We start from the raw sequence: 25,583 nt of genomic DNA, 5'->3' as shown, positions 1-25,583 counted from the left end.
CATCCCACAGAATGGCAGACACATAGAGGATAATACATAGTTGCATACTGAATGGATAAAACGAGGCCCTGCATAGATGAGGCTTATGGTAGCAGGAAGAACTCTCTCCATGACAACAGCAGAGTGATAAACCATGCACGTCGTGGGTGGAGAAAGGGCAGATACGTACCCTCTCAAAAACAGAGCATTAAACAAACAGGGACAGGTGGCGGTGCCAGGAAGGGTTTAGCGTCTCCGCAAAAGAATAACGGCAAGGGGTTCTATCTGATGTATCTTGCTACAAGTCATTTGCTACAGCTGCATGCTTGCAGATTCAAATCATTTGGGTTAATCTACTCCTGAAATCAAATGTCAACCAAAATGCACAGCAATTTCAATGGCTCAGAGTGATGGGCAACAAGACAGAAATGGGAACCACGTATCAACATTATCGGCAGCATTCACGGACCTCTGGAGCAGGCAGCACTGTAAGCTAATCACAGGAGGGGAAATCATGCACCGTCTATCCATCAGAAACAGCACGTGCCAGTGTAGCTTTTGAGAGACTCCAAAGAGATGATTCATATTTTTCTCTGACATCTCTTGCCTACTCCCAAGAGGAAGACTCTTTTGATATATAAGTAAACAGAAAACAAAGGAGATGCAACTTTCAATTCCAAGTTTTCTAACTAAGAACATGACCAGGAACTTGGGAAATTGGAAAAACTCCCAAGAGAGGTAGTCTTGCCATCCTCATGGATGTGTTACGTATGTATCACTGTGCAGAACACGAAGGGAGGGAGGGCCGGGGATAGCGAAGCCCTCAGGGTGCTTGCTTAGGAAGTGGCCCACAGCCCCAGTTTCCCTCCTCAGTTTCTCAGAAAGCTGCGGCCCCACCCCCAATCTTAACACCTGGGAGGTAAAGGAAAGAGGATTGGGAGCTCAAGGTCGTCCTTGGTTACAGAGGGAGTACAAGGTGAGCCTGGTCTACAGGAGACTACCAAAAACAACCACAGCAACAACAACAAAACAACCCTCCTTGACAAAATTAAAAAAAAAAAATGGAGATGGTAGCCTCAGAAATAAAACGGAAACATTGTCAATTAGGAACAGTGCATACCTTCGATGCTTTGGGGCCCAACAAGATTCGTGGCCTGGTGAGCAGGGTATTCCACACGTGGCCTGGCAATGCCCAGCTGCTCCATAACGCCATGGAGCAGTCTCTGGATGTCTGTTTCCGAGACCCGATCAGGGGTCCGTGGACTGTAAGCCAGTGCTGGGTTCCAGTCGAACATCAGCCAAAACAAAAGGCCAGATAGCAGGACAGAGACCATCCTGGAGGCCATATTTAACCTACAGAAAAACCAAGGACCAAGTTTATAACGTGGCCAAAACTGGTACCTGGAATAACACGACTGTGGCGATAGAATTATGAATCATAAGTTGAGGTTGAAGGAGCATCTTGAAAGGAGACAACGATGAAAAATTCCTAGAGGTTTCCTTTTGTGTCAAGTGTCCAAGCCAGGGAGGAAACCACTGTGGGCAAGGAGTAAAGAAACCGAAGGTCTGGGGTAAGCAAGTCCCTCTAACTTACTACCTGAGAAGTCTAAGCTGGACTATGGTTCGCACACCTGTGGTCTGTGATCCTGGCCGTCTAAGCCCTTCCAGTTTTGAGAAAAGGAGGGTGGTATTTTAAGTTTCCCCAGTTAAAAGGAAGAAAGGAGTAATGAGAAGGAGTTATGAGATTCAAGCAGTAAACACACACACACACACACACACACACACACACACACACACCACAGAAAGTGCTGGAGTGGCGGCAGGGGAGTGTTTTAACTCAGCAGACAAGCAACACAATAAGACCCCGAGAAGTACTGGGCAGCTCAGATCCTGTCCTGCCAAGACACTTGCTTCCCTGCCGACCATGCAGGTGACCTTGGGCAAGTACCCCAGCCACCTCTTGCACAGAATGAGAATAGGAACAATCTGTCTTATAGTTATTGTCAAGATAAAGATCAAAATCACTGGGCGGTCACCACTGCCATGCCTTTAACCCCAGCACTCCGGAGGCAGAGGCAGGTGGATCTCTGTAAATTTGAGGCCAGCCTGGTCTACAAGAGCTAGTTCCAGGACAGGCTCCAAAGCTACAGAGAAACCCTGTCTCAAACAACAACAACCTCACATAAAGGAGCGTGGACAATGACAGGTACACAGTGAGCCTCCTGCATTTCTATTCCAATGCTGGTTACATCGGTTCACAGGTCTAGAAGCTGGGATCTCTGGAGGCGGCAGGGAGGAGGGGGAAGAGAGTGAAATGGTGGGGGGCTGGGGATCTGTGTGGGTTGTCAACCTGTTCTACATGTTGGTGTCCACGGATATGCCTGCAGAGCAAGGAAACAATATTTACACAGCGTCTCTGGAAGCTGCTTGTTTCAAATGGCAGCAGCTAGATAAAGCCTTTTGAGCATTCGCAGTGGTAGGGATTGAAACAGTGGGGGACAAGCCAAGCACGGTTCCTAAAACTGAAATATTCATTTCATTTAATGTCGGCTTTCCCGCAGCTAAAGGCCTTTCCTAGCCTTGCTCCTCAAAGAGCGGAGGACCGCTGCTGTTTTCACCGCACAATCTGGTTGTGATGTAGGGGCCGGATGCAGGCACCGGGCTCCATTATCTCCATCTTTTCCCATGAATTCCGAATGCGGGAGGTTTTCTTTACTGGCCAGCCAACTGATGAACTACCCAATCGCCGCTCTCGGAACGCTTCCCCACCCCCCCTTATTTACAGCCAACCCCTACAAATCCCCGCACCCATCCTTTTGTCTGACCCCAGCTCCAAGTTCAAGGATTTCTGGAGGGCATCCTCCCCTACCTTATGAACCCAAGTACTGCCGTGTTCTGCAGGCTGTCTAGCCTGGCCGGTTCACTGCGGAACTCACCCTAGGGCCTCGGAAGAGCTTGTTGCGATCTGGCCCAAAGCAGGGAGCTGACGAGCTGGATAGCTCCTGCGTCACCTCCCTCAGCATCCTAGCTCCACCCAGTCCCCGCCCCCAGCAGGTGGAAGAGGCCTTCCCAGAGTTCCTGAAAGGCTCTACAGACGCTTGCATCTCTGACCCGGAGCGATTCCAACCCATGCGTTCTGTGTGCCTCTAAGATTTATCGAATACCCCCTTTCTGCATCAAGCCCTACGAGCGTCATTTACCCCCTTTACCAGTCTCAAGCAGTCACCTAACTGCAGACCACCACTAGGTAGCACACCTTAATTTTGCCATCTTCTAGATTTTTAAATCAGCATGCAAACAGGCTTCCTGTTGGCATTTTCATACACCTCTTTTCTGGTATCTTGTTCTTATTCCCTCACTTTAATTTTCCTCTTTCATAGTCCAATCTAGTTTCCTGACCTCACTCACGCAGGCAGGGAGAAAACTTAAAAAAAGACCCAGCTATGAGAGGGTACGCTGTCCTGAATGTGGCAATGGCAGAATCCAGGTCCTAAGGGGTTCTGGTGACAGTGAGGCCTCTACTGCACCTTTCCTTAACCGCCCCCTCCCCGCAGGGGACCTGGAGGTTCTGAGAACTCTAAGCATTGCTTCTCAAGTGTGCCGAGATAAACCGTATTTCCAGAACGTACAGAACTCGCCCAAGCAGACCTGGTGCCAGTGATGGGACCCAGGGTTTGATGGGATTCCTAACCGTGGAAGAAACCGAGTTGATGCCACAAGGCCCAGCAAACTACTAGAAATAAGTACTCTAGGGAAACTTCCGGAAAAGTAAGTTCCGTGATGAGGAGAGAATTCAGCTCTTACCGCAGCTAGGAGCATCAAATCCATTAGCATTTTAATGCAAGGAATTGGGGCTGGGAGACTTGAGACAGCTTTGTGAGTAACGTCGGGCATCCTTCGCAATGTTTTTCCTTCCTTGAATGCTTTTATTTTTTCAGTCAACATGACAAATAGTCTGCTGCCTGCAGGCTCAACGCTTATAATGGCACACACTATTTATTACTAATGAGTACTGTCAATTCTCAAGCTTCCTTCAACATTTCAGTTATATTCAATTGAAGACTGGAAAAATGGATTACTGCATGTTGCTGGCCGTGTAGTTGCCCGGAACATATCAAGTGTCTATGCTTCACACTGAATTGTAATTTAGAGACAGGGTCTGTAAGCCTTTATTCTGATGACAAAATGCTGAGGTAAAGGAAAAATATTCCTCTTGGCACATAGCTTTTGACATGATCATTGGCTCTCCTAGTTTATGAACACCCAGTGAGTCAGGACACAATGGTGGGAGCACACGGAGTCAGGCCAGTAGGACACACGCTCAAAAGCACACCCCTAAGGATCTACTTCCTCCTAAAGATTCTTCTACAAGCCCCAAACAGTGCCACTAGTCAGAGGCCACGCTTTCAGCAAGAGCCTGTGGATAAGATCTCACATTCAAGCTCGAATACAAGAGTCTCTCCAAGGCCGGTCTCAAATGATCTTAACTTACCTCAGCCTCCAGAGCAGCTGTGATTATAGGCACATGCCAGTACACTTGACTAAAACTGGTATTTTTTTTTAAATATTTTATTTATTTATTATGTGTACAATATTCTGTCTGTGTGTCTGCCTGCAAGCCAGAAGAGGGCATCAGATCTCATTTCAGATGGTTGTGAGCCACTATGTGGTTGCTGGGAATTGAACTCAGGACCTTTGGAAGAGCAGGCAATGCTCTTAACCACTGAGCCATCTCTCCAGCCCCTAAAACTGGTATTTTTTAAATTAAACATGAATCATATATATCCTATACCTGATGATTCTCAAAATCATGCATTAAGTTCTTAGTGATATAATGTTGTCCAGAACCCTGACTTTAGTTATTAAAACCTCTTCATCTCTTGTAAGGTAACAAATTAGATTTTTATACTTGAAGAAATGGTAATTCTTGGTTACTATAGACATCACTTTTAACTTTGGAAAAGCACAAATGTATACTGTCTGATCATAAAGCCAATGAAATGAGCCAATCTTCATTTTGGATAAAAATAAATACAAAGACGAGGCCATATTTTAAAGCTTTCTTGACCCCCAAATATAAAATCATTCGGAATCTTAAGTGTTGAGGATTTTGTAGAATTTTTTGTTTTTTAAATCAAGACAAGAACTCCATATCCCACATCTCCATCTCCCGAGTGCCGGCCTCACAGGCGTACTCCACCATGCCCTGCTCAGGCACTAAAGACACAGTAACATCATAGAGGGATTCTTAGTACATGCTGATAGCTTACTTCAAAATATTTCAAATTTTGAAGCATTTTAGCTTTCTGTTTTAGGGATGCTCAACCAGTAAAGCCTATGTAAATATTCCAAAATCTGGGCTATTTCTCGTCTAATCAATTTTAGGTAAGGAATCCACAACCTATTCCAATCTGACCTAAAAGTCTGTTTTGATCAGATAAATATGAAGTTTAAGTTTTAGTTTTTATGTAAACCATATACTAGCTCTGGGAAGGATTCCTAAGGAACACAGGAAGGCAGACCTGAAACAGAAATCTTGGGGCAGAGAGATGGTCTATGGTAAGGAGCACTTGGAGCATTTATTGCTCTTGGTGTGGTTCTCAGCCCTATGTAGAGGACCCAGGTTCAGTTTCCAGAACTACACAGCAGTTCAAAACCATCCAGGGTATCCAACCCCCTCTCATCTCAGAGAACAGGCACACAAGTGTTATACTTACATGGGTTTACCTACATAGATGCAGCCAAAATACTAACATACATAAAATAAATCTAAAGAATAGCCACACATCTTCAAGTAGATCCCAGCAAAGCAAACTTAAGGACTTAATTGAAGTCTCTCTCTCTCTCTCTCTCTCTCTCTCTCTCTCTCTCTCTCTCTCTCTCTCTCTCTCTCTCTCACACACACACACACACACACACACTAATAATGTGTGTAATGCTTTGCATATAAAATACAACACTCTGAGGAAAGACGTTTTCCAGAAGTTATTTTTAATGTGTATGCTAAATAAATAACATTTAAACACAAGATAAGACTATCAGATATTTATCTAAGTAAAATGTACAGAGGTACATTAACAAATTAAATTCTAAAATCAACCATCTTCATAGGAAAAAAAACCTTGATTAAAACTTTCAAGCTTAATTATTCCTCCTTAAAAATTTTATTTTCATATTGGATAAAACAGATCAAAATCACCTTCAAAAATGAAATATGGCTTAAAATTAGTCAATTACTTCAGCATCATAATGTATGAATGCAGCTAGTCATCATTCTGATTTAACCACTGTCCTTAATTCAAAATTCAAGCAAAACTTTGTATACACTTTCAGGAGACAATAATCAAATTCCTCTGCCCCAAACAGGAATAAGTGTTAGCATACTGCTGAGGCAAATCAACTTCTAGGATTTAGGTCAGGACAACAAACATGAACATAATTCAAGACACAAGATTTGCAGGGCTAACCCATTCCCTTTATACAGTAGATTTGTCCTTACTTGGAGGAATAACCAAAAACAAGCACAACTTCCTACCAGACATGCAAAACAAAAATCATGCCCCCTTTAAATAAATCTAGCCAACAATTTCCTTAAGAGTTAATTATAACCTTTGCTTCAAGAAATCACAATAAAGTTCAAATCTTCAGTAATAAGGAAAAACAAAGTAGCCTTAGGTGCAGGTACGGAAATACACACTGTTGCAGCAGCAAGACTGCTTCAGAGAAAAGCTGCTTACCCAGCATCCTTAGCTACACACTTGCACACAACTACCCTGCAGACCATGGCACCAACTGCTAACCTTATTTACAGGGATGACAAGCTACAAGTCTACAGGCTTACTCGTTGGTAGTAGCTGAGTCTTTCCAATAGGATTTTTGGGAGAACCTTTGTACCAGACCCTTTCTTTTTCTGATGGCTTCCTAAGAACTCTGCTTTTTATTCCAGCCGTATTATTTACAAATTTTGATCTATCATGATTAGTGAGATCATCCAAGGGAAACTTAATTTGGCCACCAGATTTGCTCTCCTGTTTACAGAGTCTAGTAGTTCCAAGAGAAGCATGGCCAGGATCTGGATGTCTCTTAATTTTTGAGAAAGATTTAGAAGCTAATTCAATGCTTGATTTTGAAATTGAATCATTTGACTCATCACATGATGTAGATGTCTGTGCTTCAGGACCTAATTTAGTAGAGGAACCAGAGGAGTATTTTGATGAACTTTCTACACAAGAGGGAAGAGCACCATCACAGCTCACTGACTTTACCAGAGGAGAAGCTGCATCGCCAAGGGCTGCCAACTTCTGCCTCACAGGTTGCCTGCCATACTCCAACAAAGAATTAATTCTTCTGACAGACTGACGTACAGGAGTACGTTGGAATTTCAGAGGTGACTTCACTTTTGCTCTGTCTGGTTCATTTAGAGAAAGTTTATTAAACCATTGGATGTGATCAGAAACCTTTCCATGCTCCGTCATTTGCAAAACTCCAGGAACTGCAGTGTCGCATTTTCTCGCCAGTGACCGCTGCTTAGTGAGCCTCTGGGGCTGAGGCTTTGAAAGGACAATCACAGGGCAGGTACTCTGCTCTAAAGAGGAGTGAGCCTCATCTTCCCCAGCAGCGCCACCCGCCTCAGAGACCTCCTCCTCTGCCACAGTCTCATTCCCCGCTGACTGAGTATTCAGTTGGTTCCTTGGGGACTGTGGTTCCTTTGTTTGCTCCTCACTGGGGAGTTCTTGCTGGATGAAGTCAGCTTTTGGTACTTCCGAATGGATGTCTTCTTCATGCTCCACCTTCATCTGAGTCGAGTAAAATTCTATGCTTGCTTCTCTACCAAGCTGTGGACTTTGATATGAAGAGAACCCTCCCTCTGGAGCGCAGCTCCCGCCTTCCCCAGGGCGGCCCCCATCATCCCCCTGTGCACCCCTCACAGTCTCATCACTGGCCTCGCTCTCCTCCCCCTCGTCGGTTACTGACGACTGCCCCTGATTTCGCAGGGTATGAAGATCACTCCCAGACTCAGAAAAGGCTTTCTGAATCTTCAGCAAGGTCTCGGAGGTCAGGTTACTTTCATCCCCACTAAGGGAACTCCCCAGCACACTGCTGTCAGGTTGGCTGTGGAAGGGGGAAGGTCTGAGCTCACGCGACACAACTGGTACTGGTGAGCTTTCAACAGTAATGTCGGGCTCCAAAGAGAAGTCCTTCACCTCAGGGTTGCTCATTATTGGAGAAGATCCATTTACACCCATGTCTCGAAAGCTTGAATTACTGGGTTCTGTCCAAGACATCCTGTAATCTGCTCCATCTAGTCCATCTGGAGTCAACAAGTGTTCCTCAGATTTACTCATCTTTTCTGCATCTAAAATAAACCAGTTGATGCTTTTAATACTTTACATCTTACCTAGTTTTGAAATATAACTCAAACATACGACAAGTAAAGGTACTGAGCATTAATCCCAAAACATTGAAGATGTTATAATTTAAGATAGGAATGTCAATGTCGACAGTCACAAGCATCCGCCAGTCGTTGATAGAAACCACACTGCCACGTCAAGTATTTTCACCATTCAAATGAGAATTTTAAACTTCTACAACAAAGTAATATATTTTATCTTAAGAAACTGATACTAGGGGCTGGAGAGATGGCTCAGAGGTTAAGAGCATTGTCTGCTCTTCCAAAGGTCCTGAGTTCAATTCCCAGCAACCACATGGTGGCTCACAACCATCTGTAATGAGTTCTGGTGCCCTCTTCTGGCCGCAGACATACACACAGACAGAATATTGTATACATAATAAATAAATAAATATTTAAAAAAAAAAAAAGAAACTGATACTAAAATTTTGGATAAAATTCTACAGTATTGTGTAAATGTACCTTTCTTTAGCAATCTTTCATCAATATCTGGGCTAAAAAGCAGACCTGTTTTTACAGATTCAATCCTGTTTTTTAGATTTTGTTGATTTGCTAGTCGTCGACCAACATTTTCATGTCTATTGATGACAGAATATCCATTCTGTACAGAAAAGAAAATTTGTAAATGGTTTAGTTAATCAAATCCAGTTAATCAAAAATATTAAGACCAATTAAATATTAAAGTCAGTAACCAACTTAAGTCTTATATAACAGAAGGATAACTGTTAGAAACACAAATATTCTTGCCTGCAAGTGAAATGTGTAAACATCAGGTGATATTTTGTGAAATAAAATAAAAACAGCATAACATATTCATTATTACAAAAGCATAAATTCTTGTATTGTTTTATGCCAAAGTCTGTTGACAAACTGTGGGGGGGGGTGTCGAGTGATAAAAATTTTACTCTCATAGTATTTACATTCCAAGGTGAGATTTAGATCAAAACTGTACATTAAAACAGATCAACATAATACAAGGTCAAAAGTGATGTGGAAGCAGGTAAGGGAGGTAAGAAGGTAAGGAGGTCATTGCTGTGACAGCGGGAGTACAATTCCACACAGGATGACAAGAAGATAAAGAGCAAGGAAAGACTTGTGTGCAATAGCATTTTAGGGAGCAGTTACCAGTGCGGCCTCTCTAGCCGGAGCGAGTCAGGGAGAAAGCACAGAGAGGAGGCGGAGTGCCAGGAACAGAGCTCAGATCATGTGGGGCATGCAGCTCAGTGTAGGAGGCTGGGCTTTCATTCAGAATAAAAAGTGTCATTGCAGGGTTTAGGGCAGAAGAGCAATGTGACAACTTGCTTTTTTAAAAGGCTGTTTCTTGGGGGCAAGTACTACAGAAAGGGGAGAAGCAGGCAGGCCCACTAGTAGATTACTGCAGTTAGCCAGAAAATTAAGAGGCAGCTTAGAGCGGAAATGAAGCAGGCTTCTCTAGCAGACAGGATGTGGCACATAAGAACATGGGTGAGGACCAAGAACGTGCACAGCGTAGCCTACGTTACTGGAAGAGCAAGCTGCATAACTGCAATGGGTGGCAGCAGGGAAAGAGGGCTTGGTTGTAGGAAGAGCTGCAGCAGGAGCAGTGTGTACACAGGTTTTGCCTAAACAGACATCCAAGGAAGGAATAAGCAGAAATCCAAGCTCAGTGCTCCAATATATGTTTAGCACAATAAAAGACAAACACTTCCCAAATTCAAACTAAACCTGCAAACGAAGACATGTATTCAGCTTGTTTAGGAGAGTATTGCAATCCAGGGAATTTAATGTGAATGTCTTAGAAAAACAGTGTTGCATATTATTACAAAGGAATTTCAAAAGTTAATAGGTAACTAAGCAAAAGAGGAACAAGGAGTCTGGAGTCAAATGCTGCCCACAGGAGAGGAGAGTAGGCCTATTAATTTACAATTCTTGACTGCTTGATTGAAAAAATTGAAAATAGTGTTTTTTTAAGTTTGTTTGTTTTTTTTGAGACAGGGTCTCACTATGTATCCCTGACCCAAAATTCACTCTATAGAGCAAGCCTTGAACTCACAGAGCTCCACCTGCCTCTGCCTAATCTGCAATTTAAGGTGTGCACCCCACACCTTGATGGGAGCAGTTTTAGGGAAGTTCTGAGATAAAAATGTTGATAAGGAACAGTAGTGCATGGTTTATAAATTTGGAGGAAGGTAAATGTGAGTCTACAATTTTATGTTATTATGATATGTGTTATGCTAATTGATTAATAAAGCCCTAACCACTATGATTTTCTTAATTGTGAGCCTGAATAAAAAATGCCTAGAACATTAGATAGGCACACTTGTAGGGATATGTGTGATGACATTTCCAGAGATTATTACAAGAAGGCTCTAGCCCAGCGAATGAATGAATCCATTAATGATTCACAATCTGACAGCATTACTGGGAAAGATGGGAGCTGGAGTGAAGGGGACCTGCAGAGACCTGGACTGCACCCCAGGCCCTTTCTGATTCCTTGTGCCTGTTTTCTAACTGACATGATGGGAGGGGCTCTACTTGCCCCATTCCCCACCAGGATGAATGGACACTTCTAAAAGCACCGACCGAAGGACTTTCTCCTTTGTGCAGCTTGTTGGATATTCTGTCACAAAAACAAGATACTTACTGAATCTCTGTTTTTCCCCAGGCTAAATTTCAGACGAAGAGATCTTCGGACCTTTTCTTTACGGCTGACCTTAGGAGAGAAGCAGCCTGCTTTTCCTGATTCTACCCTGAAGAGTGCAATTTAAAATGTCAGTTTCTGACATAAATATCAGAAATTCTTGCAAGATGAAAATCTAAGTCCAAAGAAATCACACTGTTAATAACTAAATGATACTTTCGAATGACTTCAGCTTGAACACACTATGTATAAAAGCATATCTGCATATGAGAATGGTTTACCACCCTTACTCTCTTATAAACCAGGGTCACTAAAACAAGCTACTTATAAAACTAACAAAATGTAAAATTAAAAAACCAACATAGACCATGATTTTTATCAAGGACGATGAATTCAATTTAGTATTTTTTTTCTTCTTTCTGATAGTATATGAAGGGCCTATAATTAATAAGAACATAAAGACTGAAAGGAATTAAAAATGATTAAGCTCTGCTTTTTGGGAGTGTGGCAGCGCACACACCACTAGCCAGCCAGTGAAAAGACAATGTCTTGGACAGACTACCTGTAAACCTTTTTGCTCGCAATCCTTTTACTTCGCCGTAGGTCTGTACCGATCAAGCGGTTTCCACTCATGGCGACAGGTGAGACTGAACTCTGAGAAGACCCCTCCGGGCTGGTATCAAAGTGAACTATAAAAGGAAGGACAGGTAATGTAATGTGTCACACATACTTTCTTTTCAAAGTATAATACCGCAGCAAATAGATTTAAGTCTAATTTCTGCCACTCAAGCCGCAACAAAAAACACAATTTCTGGTTAGAGGTTTCAGGTATTATTAACTGACCAAAAGGGAAAACTATTAATCTCCTATCTAACAATTGCCAATTAAAGGTTAGATTACTAATCTTAAATTAGTTCTGCTTTAAACACTTATAATAAGGGAGGGATATACCCTGCCAAACTTTGAAGAGCAAGCTGTGGAGACAACAGAATTTGCTATCATTTACTAAACGGTTTCAGGCTCTGGAAATACAGTTCCTTGATGAACATAAATATTACTTTCAGGGATTATTACAAGTGGGAAGGGACATATATGAAATTGTTAAATATAAATGGAAACTTAAAAAAATTAAACTCTTGAAAATTTTTGAACATGAGAATTCAGGATATGATTGCTAGTCAAACATTTACCAAACAAGTACAGTACAGACAGAGGTACATATACACTTGACTCATGTCCTATTTATATGTAGTTTTTATATGAAGTTTTTCCAACAAACACAAACTGTCAATTCATTAGTTATTGACAAAAATCCATAAGAGTCCAAAGAGGTATTTGTGGGCTTATTTAGTCATGAAATAATGATCTCAGTGACTTCTGCATGCATTAGGATAAGAACATTTTAGAGGTCAATTTAACATACCCAATGTGACTTAGTTATCTTGGAAATGTATGTGGTCATAAGTAGTAGTCAGAACAGGCAGAATAATGTAAATTAATCACACATAAAATTACAAAGAGTATTGCAGGCTGGGCAGTGGTGGCACACGCCTTTAATCCCAGCACTCGGGAGGCAGAGGCAGGCGGATCTCTGTGAGTTCGAGGCCAGCCTGGTCTACAAGAGCTAGTTCCAGGACAGGCTCCAAAGCTACAGAGAAACCCTGCCTCGAAAAGCAAAACAAACAAAAAATAAAGAGTACGGCATGACTATAGATTTGTCTTTCTGCACTGAGGGAGAAAAGAGGGTCTTTTAAAAACTCAAATGTGACTAAATAAACAGGCCGAAGAATGATGATGAGCTAACAGTAATAGAAGCACTGCTGGATGTTTCATAAAGAAAACACACTGGTGAGTCACACTCAAACTCAGTTCAAAAGAACACAAGAGCATTTCCACTTCAGGGAGCAGCTAACAGAAAGACTACAATTCCCAATGGCCATTGGGATGTTTTCCAAATTGGAGAGGATTTTAAATATCACACAGTATGAGGTTTCTTTAAGTCTCCAACCTCTGGTGACTGAAGGCACCGCAGATGTAGACATCAGCCTTCCTGTTGTCTAATGTAAAAGCCCTGAACAACCTGTGAGGGTTTCCTGGAAAACCATGACATCCTATTGTTCAATTTAAGCAAAGTATCAACCTTCAAAAGAAACAAAACCAAAAGGCTTTTGGGAAGAACTCGTAAGTCAGCTCTTGTGCTCCAAATGACACAATCAACAGTGCCTTCAAACAAGCACTTATTAAAACTCAGAGACTCAGATTAATTAAATATGAGTTTGCGATAGGGGACCCCTGGGTTTTGGGTTTCACCCCTAGGTTTCGTTTCATTTCACTTTTGGTGATGATAAGTTAACTTAAGTCAGTTCATATTCTGGGTGTGCTGTACGTATAAACTAAGACTAAAACTTTGGCAAGAAAAACGTATACTCAACAGCTAATGGTATTTTGAATGCTACTGAAATAAAGAAACAACAAACATCTGAAACTATATGCTGATTGCCTTGCCCCAAGTTTTAAGGTTTTTGTAAATTTACTTGAATAACACTAAGGACTTGGAGAAACTTCTGACTTTAGCTCATCTGACGATAACACTTGGATTCAGAGGGAACAGGACCCAGCATGCCCAGTCATACAAAATCTGAGCACCCATGCTGTCCATAGAAGCCAAAGTGCTCCGCTATTTACCATATTTCACTGGACTCGCTCATAAAACAAAAACATTTTATTTTTATTAGTGGATTTTTTAAAAATAAGAGTAGATCTTATAAAATACAGAAATTTGGAAAAATGTGACTTTTGGCCCTTGTGGATGGTATTAGTCTATGTAGTTATTTACTGAGAACAGGCCCTTATGTTAATGTACAACCCAATAATAAAGATTCTCTTCGCTACCTGATACTGGAGTAGAATTGCTGCTGAAGAGGTGACTTGGCAGCAGCTCAAAGTTCAAGTTGTGTCTAATGGACTTCCTTTTCTTACTTGAGAAGACATGTGAAGACTCTCCCGGCAGTTTACGCTTAACACTTGGTGTGAGAATCAATGGTGATACAGAGGCCTGGGCTGAAAACCACACAGAAACGACTTCTCCATACAGATGGCAACATACAAAGGCTTTAATTTCTTATAAGTGCTATTACTTAGAAGTTAACAAAAAAACATGAGATTCATTTCCATGATCCAATATTACTTAACTAAATTAACATTCTGTAATTATTTAAAATAAAAATAGCAAAGTTACAAAGAGTTGAGTTACAAAGATTCTTTTTTCCTTTATTGTTTGAGATGGGGTTTTCTTACTATGTAGCCCAGACAGAACTTGAATGTGAGATTCTTCTGTCTTGTTCTCCCAAGTGCTGGGGTTTGGGACAGAAGCAACCATACTGGGCTTAGCAGGCTCTTACAAAGCAGCAGTAACTTAAACTAAATAGAGCAATGGACATATATAGTACAGAGGAAAGAATATCAATACAGGGAAGAAAACTATAGTCAAGATAAAGAGGCAACTAACTCTGCTATTTGTTTCTCATAAGTGAGCATTAAATCATTTCACTGAAAAACAAAACATCATGTTATCTATATTTGCCGAATACATTTGCCAGCAAGCAAATACAGAAGGTGTAACTTTTTTATTCTGACACAAAGTGAAATTGAGCAATTTTCAAATGTTCTAAGTTATAAGCAATTGAAAATTATAATTAGGATTAATTTAAAAATGAAATAAAGAAATCATAACCTTACAGTTTTGAGTTTGTCACATTCAGTGTAACTAGTAATATAACTATACACAGTAAAATACTTTTAAGGAAATTAGCACTGAGATTTGATTATTATATTAAGCACTAAAAACATTTTCATTTAATATGTTTATATAACAAACACCTACCAGTTCTGTCTTGTTGAGGTGTAATAGAGGGTGTTCTGCTAGGCTTAAGTTTATTTAGGGCTCCATTAACAAAATCTGAAATGCAAGGCATATATAGTTACATAAGCAATTAATGTAAAATAATCAGCCTTGCATCAATAGAAAAGATAACCCAGGTCTTAAGAAATATTACCCTGTCTCGAAAAAAACCAAAAAAAAAAAAAAGAAAGAAATATTTACATTTGTGGCAGGAAGTTTTATAGATAGAACTGTGTTCTAGAAGTCAAAAGAAGAAAGCAAGCAATCTACCCTAAAGATCTCAGAACCCAACTCTCATGTACAGACTGGCCTCTAGAACTGCAATTTCTAAGCCATTCAGTTTGCGTCCTTTGAAACTGTGTTCTGCTGAAACACAGCCGCCCTATGAAAATAACAGGGAAGTAATAAAATGAACCTACAAATACGGCTAACGGGGGAAGGGCAGCCTCCAGTCAGCATCTAGGGCAGGTAAGAAAAAATCCACGAATGTGACCAGGGACAGACTTTTCTATCTGAGGCCTAAATAAGCTTTCTGATGGTAACCGAAGAAAAAAGTAACAAGCACATACTTTCCTTTTACTTCCTTCAACTTAAGTAATCAATCTTTCTTTCTTGACAATCTCTCTACAGTTACATCTTTACATACAGCTATATATCTCTTTACATACATACATCTCTACACAAGTTACATCTATTTTCACATGGCTACACATCTTTCTTTTTATTTTTATTTATTTCTTTATTTTTGAATTTGGGGCTGTTGTAAAGAAACCCAGTTCCTGAGCCCAGGTTTCCACATGTCCTCAGCCGGCCCACCCTTGGGAGGGAGGGAATGTGGAGAGAGCCTGGCCAAATCATGAGCACCAATGTAATGCTAAAAATAAAATGTTGTAGGTCCCTGAGGGGTGGCTGCAGTGGGCAGCGGGTCCCAGGCAGGGAGCTGCAAAGCAGGTGACAGACCATGGCGGGTCAGCCCCATGAGTAGTCAGGGTTGGTGAGAGACAGAGAGGGATAGGCATGCCATGCAGAGTGAGGTTGGATATTTATTGAGTTATGGAAAGGAAGGGGAACAGGGAAAGTGAGGGAAAATAGGGGGAGAGGAGAGGAGAAGAGAAGCTACCTCTTTGAGAGAGAGATGGAAAAGGAAGAGAGCACAGACTGGAAGTGGAAGGAAGGTCTTCCACATCTTTCTTTACATACATTTCTCTTCCACATCTCTTTTCTATACAGCTTCTTCTTCCTTGTCTCCACTGAGTTAAAACTTGTCTCCACAGCTACATATTCCACACAGCCAGTTACACATCTCATTTACATAGTCCTCCCAACACACAGCCCTGTACAGAGTTTCTTTAGTAGCAGCAGCTCTCACACTCACACGCACTCTACACTGTCAACTCACTCTTTACTCACCCATTCTTTCACTCAGCACACAGACAAACTCTCACGGCCAAACTGGACAATCCCATGTTATATTTTCAGGGCCAACCTATTCTCTAATACAAGGTAAGTCACACAGTTTCTCTTACGCTAAGAAGGTCACATTGACCAGTCAGTGAGTAACACTTGGCTATGCCGGTAGCTCTAACTTGGTGAGGATGCCCAGGCAGTAAACAATTGGCTGAACCTTGAGCCTGAGACTGGGACTACATAAAAAAAAAAAAAAAGTCAATTACTGAGAAAGATATATCTACTAAAGTTGCTATCCTGACCTTGAATCAGCAAGATACCTGGGAAAATGACCTCATGTATTTGTCTCTAGGGACATTCATCCATTCATCTCCAGGGACAACCAGACTGCTTTGAATTTATTCTAGAGTCTAAAATTAACTGTCTGTGTAAAAGGCGGTCTTTGCGACTAGAATTCTCTTATTTCAGTCTGAGTAATGTAATATATCCTAGTACTATTTTTATTCATTAAAAGTATACACTTAAGTAGAAATCATCTTCCTAACCATCCACAGCCATATATGTTCACAATAGATGGGATATTTATATGAGATAAACACACAAACAGTGAGAATACACCCAAAGCTGTTCTTAGGGAAGAAATGAAGTGGTACATAAGAGATATTACAGACAGGAACAACCGGTTTCCACAGTCAGTAATCCCACAGACTTTGCCAGGTTGGACTCCCCATCAGGAGTCACTCGTCTGGTAGATCAGCTTGCTGAACACTAGTTGTCACCTGCTGTATACTCCCATATCCCTCTGCATAAAAAAAAGTAATAAAGAATATAAAAAAGCAGCAACTGAGCCAAAAGATTCCAAAAGGTAAGAAATTGGGTGAGGAAATGGCTCAGTGGATAAAGTGCTTGCTGTGTAAGTATAAGGACCTAAATTCAAATCCCCAGAACCCTCACTAAAGCTGGGTATGGTCTGTAGTCTCGTTACTCCTTTGGGGAGAATAGGAGGCAGAGGCAGAAGAATCTCTGGAAGCATGTGGGATAGCACACCTAGCCTGGAGCATACAACAGTCAACAAAAGAGCCCTTCTCAAAACAGGCAGAGGGCAGGACTTTCAAGGTTGTTCTGATTTCCCCATAACTCCTCAAGCACGTGAACATGCATGTGTGCACACCACACCAGGAAGCTCTCCCAAGGAAGACAGATGGTCCCACTCTTCCTGACTGAGAGGAGACAAGAGACATCTATCAGCATGAGGGAACTTTTGTTTGTTTTGAATCTCCTTCAGTAGCATTTCCTTCACTACTGACTTCATACTCTTCATTAACACAACTAAGTTCTTCAAAGATCTGGCACCTATATTGTTGCCATACCCTCTTATCATTCTCTCCACCTCCGGGTGACAATTCTTCAAATCAGATACATTTACAATATACTTCAATCATGTCATACCTCCAATTATAACCCTTCACCATTTAGCCAACCAGGTCCCGGTCCCAGTCTGTCTTTGGCCTGGCCTCTAGTTCCACATCATATCATCAAATATACACAGTGAACACATCACTCAGAGCACACCGATCTGTAATTAGGATAGACTTGTATCTATTCTACATTTCTCAACTAATACAGAATCTAAGTTTTCTGCTCTTTCACTCAATTTCTCTATATTCTACCCATCCTTCAAGACCCATATTGAGGGCTAAGGATGTAGTTCAGAAGCTTAGTGCTTGCCTAGCCTGTTTGAGACCCTAGTTTCAATTCTCACAATAAATAAATAAATAAATAAATAAATAAATAAATAAGGCTTAGTTTGACCTCCTCTTTGATAAAACCATGGTGATAACAGTCCAGGTAATCTTCTGTTAAAGATTTAGCACTTAATATCAGATTGTATTATTACTTGAACTTCTAATATGCCCATGTTTATTTCTCCAACTAAGCATCCAAAAGACACATACCACAGCTGACGATGATGTTGGTATTTTAGATATAGTCTCAGTACCACCCTAAAATGAGACATAACATTGATTACCTCCAACACTTTGTCTTCTTTTTCTCTTACATTCACCAGGAGTTTCACATTCTCCTTCTTCAAAGGCTTCCAGGGATGGAGTAATACAGAGACCATCAATACCTAACATGGCTGGTATCTTTTCCAGGATAAAATCTGGCACACGTCCTAAATCAAAATGTTCATAATATAATTATTCCTTCCTTCCTTCTCCATCCCAAAGTAATTATAGTCCCTTCTAACAGTCGCCTTCAGCTAGGAGTCAGGATCGCCCTCACTGAAATAAATCCTACTACTTTGTTGAGAGAGAGCCCATTGTTTGTTCTTCCTGACTACCTGGCTAGCTTAACCCCCAAAATAATCACAAAGAAACTGCATTCATTTAAACACTGCCTGGCCCATTAGTTCTAGCCTCTTATTGGCTAATTCTTATATCTTGATTCAACCCATTTCTATTAAATCTGTGTATCACCACGTGACTGTGGCTTACCGGCAACATTCTAACCTATGTCCATCTCAGGCAGAAGATTCATGGCGTCTGCCACTCTCTCTTTCTTCCCAGCATTCAGTTCTGTCTACTCCGCCTACCTAAGCTTTGCCCTATCAAAAGGCCAAGGCAGTTTCTTTATTCAACCAATGAAAGCAACACATAGAAAGAAGGACCTCCTACACAACTACTTGACAATGAAACTATCTCTTACCAATATCTGATGCACAATCAATGAGAGTCTGCACTACTGCTGCCTGCAAGCGTAGCTTTTTCTCTGTGTTAGCAGACATTTTCTCATGGCCTTCACTTGTCTGAAGAAGATTCGGTGCGAATATCACTGCAAGATTGCTGCTATCCATTTTATTCTCACTTGCCCTAATGATGAAAGGCTTTATTAAATGGTAGAAAAGGTAGAACTACAGGAAATTAAAATAACAAATTGAGGACATTTACTTTACCTATTACCTATAAGTAAAACAGCCCTCATCTAATACCCACCTAAGTGGCCTGAAGAAGGAAAGAACAAAGGAAAGACAGAAGGAGCACTAAGATTATCACTTAAATGTAGAGTCTGTCTACTATGCAGAAGGTCTGCCTGAGTTCCAACCTTAGCACCACAAATAAAAGAACAGAAGAACCCAAAATATAGTCTCATAGATTTAAATATAAGTGATATTAATCAGTTCACACTTTGTTCTTTCACACAGATTAAGTCTGTTTATCTGTGTTTTAGAGCCACATATAGAAAATGAAGCATTAGAAGGCAGCTTCAATTATAAACAAGTAGGTTCACTGACAGTAGGAAGAGGAAAATGAAGAAACACAAGACAAATGCTTTAAAAACAAAACAACCAGAATCCACCCAGTGAACAATGAGTCTTGTAAATACCCATAAACCCTCAAGGCAACCCTAATCAATGACACAAAGTATTAAATCAGTTGGTATACTATTTCTTAAATTACAACAGGGCATATTTCCTATAGTAAAGACTCATTAATTTTTTTTTCATTCCAAATTAAATTTATTAACTACTAGGAACATCTTTAGGTAGCTGAGAAATTAAATTCATTAAGGCTTTTAGTTATCACTTACCTAAGAGAAACATTCTTAAGAAAGTTAAAGAAGTATCTTAATACATCAACTGTAGGATCTGCCACCAGACACGACAGCAACAATGTGGCTTTATTCTTTTCCTCCGCCCCTAACTGTTGCGCTTTGAACAGTGCTTCATGAAGATCAGTTGGCAGGACAGGCTCTGGCAGCTCCCTGAAGAACTGCTTAAGCAGACCTGCCACATCACAGGGAAGTGCAGAAGACAGGCAGGCTTCACCATGGTCCAGTTTACACTGCAAAGACACAGGAATCTTGAGCACTCTAGAAACTTAAGAGTATATTAAATACTGTAGTGGTCATCAAATCTAATTAAAAGGGTTCTCCTAACTCATGTTTAAAATACTAGTCCTTTCTAAAAGGTTAAAAGTAATAAAGCTGGGTTTTCTTTTTGTATAATATTTTATAAGAATGAAGAGCACAAATCTGAAAGCATGCTAAATTTTGAGAAAAATATTTCAACTATAAAAATCAAATCAGAAACAGTACTAATGAAAAAGTATAGTTCAAAATATGCTTACCTTTAGTGCCTTCAGACGAATCACAGACCCTGACTTCCTAAATAGCCCTTCTGTATGAATATGCTCTTCTAAAGATGTGCATGCATCAACAAGAAAGCTGAAAGAGAAATCATGTTCTTTCAAGGGTCTAGACACACAATACCTTCATTCTATTGCCAAAATACATAAGCAGGCAGGCATTATGCCCTTTCAGCTCCAATGTCAAAAATCCACTTGATCTTGTAACAAAATGTTTACTTGTTCTCCTTGCTACCTAACTTTTCCTCTAAGGTCTATAGCTTCATGCAGGGAAACCTCAACATGTGCCATATCCAGCAAGGCTCCAGGGAAAGAACTGAGAGGGGGTGGCAAAAGAATGAAGAAGACAGCTACAAGGAGCTGGGGTCAGGTGGACTAGCCCCCTTCCTCAAGCTCAGTGTTTACTATATAGACTTGAACAGGGAGGTGAGGGTATTACACACTGCTGAACAAGCAGGCAGGACTAGTACATACAGAAAAACAAAGAGACAGGGTTTACGGTATACAGCTGATCAAGGAGACAAGTCTAGATAGTCTTCATAGAGCAATCTTCATTCCGGGTAGGGTAAATGGCTATGGAGGCCATTTTCTGAACTCACTGTCAACACCTGCCCTCAGTCCCCCAAAGAAGGCTCTGTCATCTCTTCTGAGCCTCACCCTAAAAACAGTCCTCCATGGGGTCCTTGACATGACTATGCCCATGTGGGCAGCAAATACTCATTAGGAATTCACACACTGGGTTTTCTGTTCGACACAAAATGTCTACAAATAGCAAGTCTACATTCTTTTCTGCCTCTCTTCATAACACAACATAACTTGCCTTGTTTATCACATCCCCATCTCTCCCTAGCCCTCGATTGGACAAATTCAACCTCACTACTTCAAACAGCTTCCACCAAGAACACCAATAACCTTTGTCTCACCAAATCGACTGTCAATCCATTGTCTCCTCATATTGCTTAACTCATCGACACATCTGACTGCTCGCTTGTTCTAAAATGTCCTTTACCCCACCCCTCTGGTTTTTTGCTATCTCCCTAAACTCTTCTTTCTTAGGGCTTTTATGTTCCTCCTCTTCTACTTGGTGTCTATATGTGTTCAAAGACTTTTATGAAGACAACGTTTCATATAGCCCTGACTGGTCTCACAGTTGCTATGTGGCCAGGGTAACTTCCAGTCTCCATTGGCCAAGTGTTGGGATTCAAGTATTCCCCAGCTGCCTGCCTGGTCTTCTCTACCTGTTGTCTCTCCGTGGGTGGTGATGGCACAGCATGCATAGCTTTACACAGCTACTACATCCCCCAAACAGCATCAAGTTCTTCTCAGTCTAACATTTTTTCCTTGGAAAAGTAGAATCCTCTGTCCTTATAATCATTCTCATATTAAGGAGTGAAGGTTCAGTTTTATCTATGAACTGATCTCAACCAATGTTAACGTTAGATTCAACAGCTGGCATCAAAAATCTAGAAAGTATGCCAGCTACAGTGATGGGGGTGAGTGCCTGGATGTTAGCCCTAGAACAGGGTAAATGACAGCTGCTGTGCTTACTTACAGGGAGTCCAGAGATTACAGCAAAGTCTGTCATTACTCCTGGATCTATGACTCTGAAACTGTTATAGCAGCAACTGCATGATGTGTGTGTGTGTGTGTGTGTGTGTGTGTGTGTGTGTGTGTGTGTGTGTGCCCTAGCACCCATGCTGGAGTCAGAGACAATTCTGTAAAGCCAGGTTCTCTCCCTCCACCGTTATACATGGGTTTGGCACCACCTTATGGTCCTTTACCCACTAAATCATCTTATTAGCCCGGTGTTTTTATTTTTTATAACAGGTAATGATCAGAGATGAAATAATGTGTTTTAAGCAAATGCATACATCATCCAACTATTTTTGAAAACTATTTTTAAAACCTATTTGAAATATTCTCTTCATTTTTGAAGACTGCTTACCTTGGAATGTGTCCATATTCTGGAACAACTGACTGAGGCAATGAATTAAAAGGAACTCCAAATATCTTACCCTAAAATGACAAACCCAGTTACTCAACACAGAATTTATTAGGCGTTAAATAACATCTTTAACATTAGGCAAAGATCTTAGAAAGTGAAACATTCATTTCCTAAATGAAATAAAATGAAAACATTATCAGAAATGAACTCCAAGCTATCAATCAATGCAAAACAATTACTTGAGGTACATTAGCAGGTATGTCGACGTGTCCTACAGGACACAAGCTAAGGTGTCTTTATGCTCCACACTTCTTTAAAGACCTCGTTCATACTTTTCTCTAGTCATCTAACTCGCATAAAAGACTAAGGAAGGTGGTGAGTAAAGCAGTAACTCCTAAATTCTGTCACCTTTGAGGGCTTCTAAAATGTATCCGATGTGGGTATTTTTAGACCTTGTGACTTTTCCTCACCGCACAGCAGAGTGCAAACACTGGAGACCATGTCCAGTAGCTGCCTTGAGACCCCCTTTTAAAGACTAGACATTCAGTTTACCATATCAAAGATCCCAAAAGTACACTGTGTTCTGGGCGTTTTTGTTTTTGTTTTTCCAGTATCTTCCTACTTCTTCCTAAAAACGCGTCACTGAGTACGTAGACCGCAGCTTTCAACTGGATTGAAAGCTAAGTCTGCTTATGTCTGCATTCTAAACATTAAATCAGTGCGTCTCATCTCCTACTGATTCAGCTCAGATGTACCTGCTCTCCGAAACTGCTCTCTAAGTACTTCTGATTGAGATCACTCTGACTGAATTATTAATGATTCAACACAGTAATGAAATTTTATTAGTCCTGGTTCTACCACTTGGCTGGTTCTGACAAATATTCAAGCAAAAAAAGAAGACCCAGTCAAGTACAGTTAGAATTTAGGTTCCCACTGGCAAGACTGCCACTTTTCTAACCCTGGCTTTTCTAGTTTTCAGCTATTCAATCATTAATGAATCAATGTAACATTCTCTGTCTCTTATTTCTGAATGTGAATGTTATGTCATCATGTCATAAAAAGAATCGTATCCCATCAGAATATGTTATAGCATTCATAGCTGAATTTATACTGCACAACCGTTAATTAGAACATAGATAACTGTCATAGCTGAATACGTGGCAGGTGACAGGTACTGTGCTAGACTTACTTACAGAACTTAGCAGGAATCACCACTTTACAGAATAAGGAACTGAAGCTTAATGAGAACGAACAAGACCAGCAGCCCACATTCATAGTTAGCGGTAAAGTCGGGCCTGGCTCTAAAGGCAAGTGTCAGGATTTGTTAGTGAAAGACTGGAAGAAACAAAAGCGAATTCCTATACTGAAGGTTATGGGAAGACAGTTTTACCAAACAAGAAGTAACCGCTGTAGAGCCGGGCTGTGGGGGCACACCTTTAATCCCAGCACTCCCAGAGGCAGAGGCAGGTGAATCTGTGTGAGTTCAAGGCTAGCCTGGTCTACAAGAGCTAGTTCTTCCAGGACAGCTAGGACTGTTACACAGGGAAACCCTGTCTCGAAAAACAAAAAAACAAACAAACAAAAGTAACCACTGTAATTTTTAAGCACACATTAAGTGGGCATGGTGACATATCTCTCTAATCACAACACTAGGGAGGTGGAAGAGCCTAAGGTAGCCTTAGCTAGTGAGTTCAAGGTCAATCTGGGCTACAAACACTCCTTATCAAACAACACAATTATGCAAATTAATTTTATTAGCTTTTGCATTCAAATACTACAAAGTACTAATAAATTACCCACATTCTTTTAAAATGACTTATTTCAGTTCTTCACAATGGAAGTCTTGATTTCTCAATAAAGAATAAAATCTCACCCCAAATACACACTACTAAGAAAGAAATTGGCCCATTGAGATGGTTGATGAATAGAGTATTTTCTGCTAAGCCTAACACCTGAGTTGGATCCCCAAGGGCCACATAACGTTAACAGAAGAGAACTAATTCATGCCAGTTGGCCTCTGACCCCCAGATGCATGTCCGTGGGCCTGGGCACACACAAAAGTAATTGATGGGAGGGATCATGAAACTTTAGAAGTATGATCTCAGTGATATTATTAAACAAACAAATAAACCTTCAACTCACTCTCGATGCTTGGTTTGCTTCTTAAAAAACCAACCAACCAACCAACCAACAAACACTAGGTTTGTTACAGTCTAGGACTGATGTTGGCAGCTAATGCTTACACTGCTAAAGAGACCAGGAAAGTGTGATATTGATACGGTGCAACAGCGAGAAAATACTGCAATTTTCAACGCTGAAAAGTCTCTGAAAAAAGAGAAAAACATAGACATACGACCACACAGGTTGAATTTGACACTTCTAACCATGTGTCTTTCTTGACCAGCATAACCGACGTGTGTCCCTTATTTCCACTTACTTACCCTTATTTCCGTGACGGCAGTTTCCCGTCTCCTGCGGTCACACTGCCCGCGGCCACCCTTGACTTTAATGCCGTAGACAGCCCGCAGCTGCTGCAGCAGGGCCAATCTGACCAACCTCCGATCCCACATCCCGAACACGTCTCCCACTCTCCGAGGCCGACTCCGGGTCCTGACTTTCGTTTGCCACCAAGTCTTCCAATTCCCAAACACCTTCAGGCTTGCGCCCCTCTCCGCTGCCCTTCGGCCACGTCTGGCACTCTTCCGGCCCCAGGCCCCGACCACTTCCACGGCTTCCCTTCGACTCTCGATCCACGTCCACAGACCTTCTTCTCTCCGGACACACTTCACTCTCGCTTCACTTCCACTGACCTTCTCTCCGGGACCCTCGGCCCTGTCAGCCACTTACACAACCCTCCCTTCTCCCTTTGACCCTTCCGTTTCCTGAGACCGGCGCCTGCTGCGAGCTCCTCACACTTCGGGACGCTGCCACCTCTCCTCTCCCACGCACGATGGCCTTGGTCGCTCAGATCGTCACCTCGTCCCTCCAGCCGGGCCAGCCGGCTGCTCGGAGAATCTCCCCACCCAGTCCCGGTCCCCGCCCGGGCTGGTCCCCGCCGTCACCCCGTGTCACACGCTGCCCGTCCCCTAGCCCATCAGCCTGCGTGCGGCCCCCGCCTGCAAAAGCTCAGCGGCTCGGCGCAAATGCCTCCGCCCCACCTTCTCTGCAAACAT

At 41.6% G+C, this 25,583-nt stretch overlaps 2 protein-coding genes across 5 annotated transcripts in view; both read right to left on the bottom strand.

The window, feature by feature from the left end:
- The window catches only part of LOC119814666 (neuroendocrine protein 7B2), a 44,174-nt gene extending 42,849 nt beyond the window's left edge, over nucleotides 1-1,325 (bottom strand). For all 4 annotated transcript variants that reach the window (XM_038330605.1, XM_042055088.1, XM_038330606.1 and 1 more), the window contains exon 1: nucleotides 1,100-1,325. In XM_038330605.1, the coding sequence (XP_038186533.1) occupies nucleotides 1,100-1,325 (226 nt within the window). The remainder of the gene's footprint in view (nucleotides 1-1,099) is intronic.
- A 4,878-nt stretch (nucleotides 1,326-6,203) lies between these two features.
- On the bottom strand, nucleotides 6,204-25,313 carry LOC119814665 (rho GTPase-activating protein 11A-like). The gene is made up of 12 exons (XM_038330604.1): nucleotides 24,852-25,313; nucleotides 22,411-22,481; nucleotides 20,448-20,544; nucleotides 19,909-20,162; nucleotides 19,027-19,190; nucleotides 18,347-18,493; nucleotides 14,893-14,967; nucleotides 13,902-14,069; nucleotides 11,572-11,698; nucleotides 11,013-11,118; nucleotides 8,852-8,990; nucleotides 6,204-8,335 (listed from the first exon to the last, which is right to left on the bottom strand). Exons 1-12 carry the CDS (start codon nucleotides 24,978-24,980, stop codon nucleotides 6,801-6,803), a joined length of 3,012 nt encoding a protein of 1,003 aa, XP_038186532.1. The 5' UTR covers nucleotides 24,981-25,313; the 3' UTR covers nucleotides 6,204-6,800.
- Nucleotides 25,314-25,583: the final 270 nt, after the last annotated feature.

This window comes from Arvicola amphibius, chromosome 5 (assembly GCF_903992535.2).
Source record: "Arvicola amphibius chromosome 5, mArvAmp1.2, whole genome shotgun sequence".
NCBI classification, from domain to species: Eukaryota; Metazoa; Chordata; class Mammalia; order Rodentia; family Cricetidae; genus Arvicola; species Arvicola amphibius.
This window is presented reverse-complemented; position numbering and strand designations above follow the sequence as displayed.